This window comes from Pteropus alecto, unplaced genomic scaffold, assembly GCF_000325575.1.
Source record: "Pteropus alecto unplaced genomic scaffold, ASM32557v1 scaffold138, whole genome shotgun sequence".
In the NCBI taxonomy this organism is placed as follows: Eukaryota; Metazoa; Chordata; class Mammalia; order Chiroptera; family Pteropodidae; genus Pteropus; species Pteropus alecto.
The window spans coordinates 420,726-428,742 of NW_006441525.1; the positions used below are offsets into that span (position 1 = coordinate 420,726).

The following is an 8,017-nucleotide window of genomic DNA, read 5'->3' on the forward strand; positions in this document are numbered from 1 at the left end:
TTTTTGGATTTGTATATGTTTGTGCATGGAAAGGTAACCAAGAACAGGTTGTAAATGAGGTATTTGAGTTCTGATTGTGACTGCCATGAGTGTGCTAGACATGCCTGGAGAAATCAGGTAAATTTTGTGTGTCATTTTCAGAAATAAGAAGAAACCTTTGAGCAGAGTTTCTGGTCCAGGGGCATCAACATGGGCATCTCTACCTGTTGGGCTCTATAAGCCAAAACTTGTAGCTGGCATCTGCTATCTGAACAAATGTGTATCACATGCATGTGCTATTAATTTTCAAATGTATCAGATGATATATAATTTAAAATATGCAGAATGGCAAAAAGCAACTGAGTATTTGCAGTGCTTTTCAATATATTTGCATTTTATTAATCCACAGATGCTAAAATCAAAACTGTCATGTGAAGGTTGATATTTTTAGTATTAAAAGCAGTGTGGTTTTCTTTGTACTGAGTTAATAGAGAAACTTATTTTTTGCCAAAGGACTGCATAGGTACTTATTTGCATATAGAAATACATTGTGTTTTTAGGAAAAAAGTTTAATTCTACTTTGATCTTAGTGATTTTATGGTCATCCTCTTTGGGGATACCTAGTGGTTATACTAAGAAGTGCAGCCTTTCTATCTAGACTGTTACCTAGGTAACAAACAGATGTCTAGACTTCTTATCTAGTCATCTGCTTGTTACTGAGGACTGCTGCTAATTCAGACTTCCCCAGGACTCCCATCTGGTGGGTGAGTATCCTAGTCGCCCACACTCATGGTAGATGGATATGTGATCTTAAATGCAAGGTATCTGTGAATTCTGAGTGCAGACTAAGGTGTTTTTTACTAAAACGTAGGATAAAATGTTGCATGATTGGAACCCTGGACTAGGATTTTTTAAGCAAAAATTAAAAACATCCGTGATTGTCTTAGGTTTAGGGCTCTACTCTAGGTTAGGAAGCTTGCTGGAAACTTTTTTATGTCCCTAAATTGGGTTAGTCCTCTCCCCTGAGCAATAATCACTATTATTGTAGTATACTCTGAGCTCCAACAGGGTTGATACTATGGGTAATGTACCCAGGCCCAACAAAGCTCGCACTCAGTAATAGCACGCTGAGTTTTTAATCTTTTTATTTTATGCATGGTAGGATTATTTATAGTTCCTTGGGGCTCTAAATTAATGTCAAATTTATTAAAATTGTAAAAATTAAAAAAAGTTAAATTTTTGTAAGTCCCGATCTATAAATACTGTTGCTCTATTTATAAAGCTAGTAATTTTTGTATAAACATGAGAATGTTTACTTTCATTATTTGATTAATGGTTTGTTAACTCAAGTTTAACCGGTTAAAGTCTCCTAAACAATTTACTGTAAATTAGTCCCATTTACAATCTAGTGAATTTAAAAAATTTTAAACATTTTAAACTGCATTTACAAATGTGATTTACATGATTTTTCCCCCCAGTAATTCGAAGCCCTAATGAGGCCCTAGCAAAGCTAATGGGCCAGGTTGCTTTACACACTTAAGCAACTCTTTGAAATCTAATAAACCAAACTGGAAATATGGTAAATTAGCTTCTTTTAAACATTCAAGTACTGTGTACCGCCTTACTCACATTTTCTTACTCCTTTCAGATGAAAATTGCAAGTCTAATACCAATTGCACATTCCAAATTAAAACCACAAAGACCGATATGTTGGGTTCTCTAGCTTATCAAATTGTTGTAATTACCTTAATAACAAAGACACATTATTCAGAAGACTACAAAATTTAAGATTGTAATTGAGTTTATTCCTCAACTTTAGGGTAAAGCTTGATGTATTTTATTTCTACTTTTTTTCTTTACCATTCACAGTAATAAACACACTCAGGCCAAAAGTTGTAACTATCTTGATTTACGATTCTGATTATGTCACTAACAATGTGAGATTTGAGCCTAGACCACAGACTAAGTGCTAAATCCTTGCAGGGTTTGTCTACCAAAGGCCAGGTGCACAGGCTGAGCCCTTTCTTGGAGTCTGGTACCCTCTGCTCTGTCAGTAGGGCATCCAAGTTCTTGCCTTCTAACTAGGATCTAGCTTTAAAATCCAACACATCTTATGCTCTCTCTGTACTTTTCCAGTTTCATTCTCAACCAGTTTTGAGTATTATCTCTTTCAAAATTTAATCACCTGATTTAGGTGAATGGCATTTTGCTCCACACTTAGGTCGAAGCTGATTTTCTTCATTTCTCCTTTTTTTTAATAATAATTTTTTTTCAGTTATAGTTGGCATACAATACTATACTTGTTTCAGGTGTACAACATAGTGATTAGACATCTATATAACTAACAAAGTGATCACCCCAGTAAATCTAGTGCCTCTCTGACACCATGCATAGTGATTACAATATTATTGGCTATATTCCTTATGCTATACTTTCTATCTCTATGACTGTTTTGTAACTACCAATTCGTACTTCTTAATCCCCTCCCTCTTTTTCACCAACTCCCCCAACCTCCTCCCATCTGGTAACCCTCAAATTGTTCTCTGTATCTATGAGTTTGTTTCTGTTTGTTTATTTCTGTTTGTTTGTTTATTTTGTTCTTTAGATTCTACATATACGTGCAGTCATATGACATTTGTCTTCCTCTATTTGACTTACTCCACTCAGCACAGTACCCTCTAAGTATTATCTGGGTATCACGATATATCTTTTTCCATCCCCTTATATTTAGTCTGTGTGTGTCTTTTAATCTTAAGTGAGTCTCTTGTAGGCAGCATAAATAAGGGTCTGGTTTTCTTGTCCATTCAGCCACCCTCTTTTCATTGGAGCCCTTAATTCTTTTTCAGTTGAAGTACTTGTTGATAGATATGTAATTATTGCCATTTTTTATTTAGACTTTTGATACATATGTATTTTTTTTCTTCTAAAAGAAGTCTCTCCAACATTTCCTGTAATATTGGTTTGGTGGTGCTGATCTCCTTTAACTTTTTCTTGTCTGGGAATATCTTTATCTGTCCTTCGATGCTAGATGATAACTTTGCTGGGTAAAGTAATCGTGGTTGTAGGTCCTGGGTTTTCTTTAAATATTTTGTTTATAATTAAAACATTATAAGCCCTTCTGGCCTATAATGTTTCCATTGGAAATAGGCTGACAGTCTTATTGGTGTTTCTTTGTATGTAACTAACTAACTGCTTTTCTCTTGCTGCCTTTAAGATTCTCTCTTTGAATTTAATCTTTGGCATTTTAATTATGATATGTCTTGGTGTGGGCCTTTTTGGCTTCATCTTATTTGGGACTCTGTGCTTGTCCTGGGCTTGTCTGTCTATTTCCTTCACCAGGTTAGGGAAGTTTTCTGTCATTATGTCTTCAAATAGGTTTTCAGTTCCTTGCTCTCTCTCTTCTCCTTCTGGTACTCCTATGAAGTTATGCTTGATGTTGTCCCAGAGGCTTCTTAAACTGTCTTCATTCTTTTGGAATTTTTTTTGTTGCTGTTCTGATTGGGTATCCTCTGCTACCCCATCCGCTTGTCTCCATTTTGGTGAATTATTTTTCTGAAACTTTGTTCTGTTCTTTCATATGGGACATGCTTCTTTGTCTCCCCATTTTGGCTGCCTCCTTGTGTCTGTTTCTATGTAATAGGTAGGGCTCCTAAGTCTCCAGATCTTAGTAGAGTGGCCTTATGTAGTAGATGTCCTGTGGGGCCCAGTGGCACAGTCTTCCCTGGTCACCTGAGCACGGTGTTCAAGGTGTGTCCCTTGTGTGAGTTGAATGTGCCCTCCTGATGTAGTTGAGCCTTGGTTGCTGATTGCATTTCAGTGGGAGGGATTGACCCGTGGGCTGATTGGTTGTTAGGACTGGCTGGTGAGGGACTGACCCTATAGAGCAGGATTCACTTTAGCAGGGCCCAATACCTCAGTGCCACCCTGTGTGTCCTGAGCACCCCTTAAACAGTTGCCCTGGAGCTGGAGCTTAGAGCGAGCAAGGCCATTAGTGAGTAATGCTGGGCATGGGCCCTTTAAGAGGAAAGTCTCTACTTCCCATAGCCCTCTGTCTCACTCAGCTGCACCTCCGCTGGTTTTGCAGCCAGAAGTCATGGGAACTTCTCTTCCCAGCACTGGAATCCTGTGCTAGGGAGCCCAGTGTGCAGCCAGGACCCCTTGGGACCCCACACTCTTTAGCTGGGGTAGGGAACTCTGCAGCCAAGATAGCCTTCTTGATTCTTGATTGCCACTTACAGTTGTGGGACCAGCTGTTTTGCATCTCCACCCCTTGCTACTATTTGAGGTGACCTGTTATTTGAGGTGACCCAGTTGTAGGGCTTATTTTTAGACAGACCTCTGGTAATTCCATGTGCTGGTTGCCCTGTAGTTTTGTTATAATTTTGGTGTGGTTGCTAGAGGAGGCGTGTATAGCCTCTACCTTCTACGCCATCTTGAATCTTCTAATTTTCTTTACTTCTTGATCGAAGTCAATGTAGTTCTTTACCTTTGGATTTTATATTCTTTTCCTGGGTATGCATATTTTCTTGTCTGGTGCTTGGTTACAATTCTGTAGTCATTTTATTGACAAGTAAGTGTCAAAATGCTGATCAGCGTTGAATGCCTATTGAATTGACTTTGGTAACAGAGTTCAAGAGTATTAGCGACATAGGGAATCCATTCATTTCAGTCTCCTTTGTCCAAAGCCAGCAATTGCTCAGCTGATTTTCCTTTCTAACACCAGGGGTTCTCAGCATTGACTGTACATTAGAATCATCAGTGGACGTTTGATACTGCACATGGTCGGGGCCCCACCTCAAACCAATTGAGTGAGAACCTCTGCCAGACAGCGTGTGTTAAAAGTACACCAGGTGATTTTCATGCACAGAGAAGATTACGAACCAGTGTTGTAACATTGTTAAACAAAAGTTTTCAGATCATTTAAAAAATCTCATGGGAAAGGGACAGACAAAATGAAAAGGACACCAGAGGTAAAAAGTTAGGCGAATGCGCGACTGGACCATTTTCCTATAAAAAGTCGGAGTTAGAAAGGAGGTTTGTTAACATATAGGTTATAAAATCTTTATGTTTTTCTTTTTTATTTGTTCAAAGTACTTGTGTGTGGATCACTCTCTGAGTTTTCTTAAAAATTTGTTATCAGCACCATAAGGCATGCACTCAAGTGTTTGCTTCCTCACCCAGATTTCTGTTGATGTACTCCACGGTGCTGTGCAGCTATTACAACTCAGCCCTGACGACAGCGGTGGTTGGAGCCATCAAAGTAAGCCAGTGAAGCCTTTGGATGCACAATCGAATTGTGGACTTGACTGTGAATCCAATCAGAGTTTATTTTTATTGTTATCAGTGGTAGTAAGAATGGAGGCTTGTGGCATTTTCAGCCGCACCTGGGTGATCCCTTTTTGCATCTCCCCATCTCCTAATCCATAAAACAGAGGGAGGACTAGCTAATTTAAAAAGGAGAGACAAATTATGACTTTTAAATTGGGGGTAGTGGGAGGGAATAGTCTGTGAACATGAAGTAAAAAAAGCTGAAATAAATTCCAAATTTCTGCACTCACCAAGATACCTTGTGATCTACAGTTTGGTTTTCTGAGAGAATCTGCCAACTGAGGAAGGGAATCCTTGTGAAGAACTGTTTTAATCTAAGTAAATGCTCGATTATAAAGCAATAAGCTCATGGATTGGTGTTAGGTATTTGTGTGTGCGCGCATGTGTGTGTGTGCGTGCGCATTTAAATATACACAAGTGAATAGAAGGGTAGGGGTGTTATGAGTTCTCTTCTACAACTGCTTTTTCTATTTACATGAACTCTTGGAATGAGTGAGAAAAACTACATGCTTCCACAGTAGGCTTATCTGTTGGCTGCCCTGAGGACTCCTAGAAGACACTGGACAGAATACTGCTTAGATTTTTTAGATGTCTCTAATCTGTTGAAGTTTAGGATCAATATGATTAAAATTCACTACCCAAAGTTGGTAAAGAGATGGGATCTGGAAAGCTGATTTTAGTCCAACTCTTACACCTTTTTCTTACGTGCGAATTGGAAGGGGGCATGAGTAATGCAGTTTTCTATGATTGTCGTGTCATAGTTTACTTCATTTCTTACAAAGCCTTATGTAATAGTTTTTTTATTCATTCACTTCATTCATTCAACATCTTGTGAACACTTACTATGTACAAGACTATGCAAAGTAACTAAAATATTTAGTTTCAGATTTCACCATATACATGTATTTTCTCCCTAAATCCTTTACTTTTAAAATGACTAATCCTCTCTTTTTCTGTAGAATGTATCCATTGCCTACATTGGGATGTTAGTTGGTGGAGACTACATTTTCTCTGTGTTAAACTTTGTAGGGTTAAATATTTGGTAAGTGGGATTTTTAAATGAATTCATTTTAGCAAAGTATAAATTTTTAAAAGTCTGATTAAGTGAAAGAGCAGGTGTTTTGACATTACAGTTTCTAAGATAATTTTACTTAAATTCAGTTCATGCATTTTTATGACATACTCCCTTATGTAGATCATGGGGGTGAGAGTAATGAAAATTCAAGAGGCTAAGATCTGAACCTAATTCATCTGTCTTCCTCACAGGAAAGTCCCTTAAGTTATGTCTTCTTTTTGTGAAGGGGACCTCATTAAACTTGTGCTCCATCAAAGCACCGTACACTAAGGATGTTGAGAGGAGTGACGAAGATACTTTTAAAAAGCATTTTGGGGTCCCAGACATGGGGCAGTAATAACATATAGTTTATTCAGTAATAACCAAGCGTTTATTTTCTCTCCAAGTTTCTATTTTAGAGTTGCTCTACTCTTTTTTCTGCCCCTAAAGATTTGCAAAATAAGAGGGGTAGTACTCACAGAGTAATCCACAAACTTGAGGAGAAAACAGGGGACTCGATAATTCCCTTCAAATTAGGCTGACTGCTTATAAAGATGGCTGCAACTGCTAGAGGTACCACGTATGAGATTTCTTTATTTTCACTCTATTTTTTTTCCTCTCCTTTCAGCATGGCAGGGGGCTTGAGATACTCCTTTTTAACTCTAAGCAGCCAGTTAAAACCTAAACAACCCGTGGACGAAGAAAACATCCCTTCAGATTTGAAGAGTTAGACTCTGGGGCAGAATTGCAGACTGACTTGCAGTCTGGGGGTCAGGGAGGATGTTCTCAGATGGAGGAATGTGAAGCTGGACTTTTGGGACATAGACCGCCCCCTGATTAAAGCATGAACAGGAGTGTCTGCACCACGGAAAGAGAATCTACCTCACAAGCCACTGCACAATGAGCCATTATCGACCTTAGAAATGTGTCCAGGCAAAGCCTTACCAGCCGAAAGCAGCTTCTCAAAATTAGCCACTGGTTGAAGGGATTGTTTCCAGAGGTCTCGCGTGGGCATTTGCTCCTCCACACGTCTGTGCTGTTTTCACTGGTACCGCGTGTGCTTCAGAAGAGGTACAAGGTCAGTGCTGTGATGGTGATGATTTTCTTATTAGCACCTTCGCCTTAATTTCAAAGATCCCAGCCAAAGCAAAGTGCCAGTGAGAACGTATTTTTCCAGTTTAAACAGACATGACTTTATTTTCATAAAATTTGCCTATTAACTGCCAGTAGCTACTTATTAGCTTTGATTCGATCTTATATGTTGGTATCTTTTCTCAATCACCAAAGTAAAATAAAAAATACTTTATACACATGCCTCCTATTCTAATATTATTGTAGATAGGTGGAAAAGCAGTATGTCAGTTTTTCACTCTGCCTTGAAGGGTGATATTCCTTTTAAGGTTCATGTTGGGGAAAATTGCAGCATAAGTCTGTGGAACATACAAGACTCAGTATGCACTGTCAGCATTTAAGTAGGTCATCTTTCTCTTCTCTTCTCCTTCCAGGCTTGTTCAGGGGACTATGAAATTCAGATCTTGTGGACTGTAGCCGAAGGTGTAGTTCCTCCTAGGCCTGCCTGACCTCCCAGACCCATGGTGTTGGGGAAGGAGCCTGAGTGGATGAGAGTTATTATTACTCTTTCCATCAGGAAGTGGG

At 38.8% G+C, this 8,017-nt stretch overlaps 1 protein-coding gene across 6 annotated transcripts in view; it reads left to right on the top strand.

Annotated features, from left to right (window-relative positions):
• Positions 1 to 7,673, top strand: part of SLC35D2 (solute carrier family 35 member D2) — a 52,547-nt gene extending 44,874 nt beyond the window's left edge. For 4 of the 6 annotated variants that reach the window (XM_025051667.1, XM_006918811.3, XM_025051669.1 and 1 more), the window contains 3 exons: positions 5,161 to 5,239; positions 6,267 to 6,349; positions 6,990 to 7,673. In XM_025051667.1, coding sequence (XP_024907435.1) covers positions 5,161 to 5,239; positions 6,267 to 6,349; positions 6,990 to 7,092 — 265 coding nt within the window. In that variant the 3' untranslated portion in view covers positions 7,093 to 7,673. The remainder of the gene's footprint in view (positions 1 to 5,160; positions 5,240 to 6,266; positions 6,350 to 6,989) is intronic. The other 2 variants (XM_025051666.1, XM_025051668.1) reach the window with 2 other exon arrangements.
• The last annotated feature ends 344 nt before the right edge of the window (positions 7,674 to 8,017 follow it).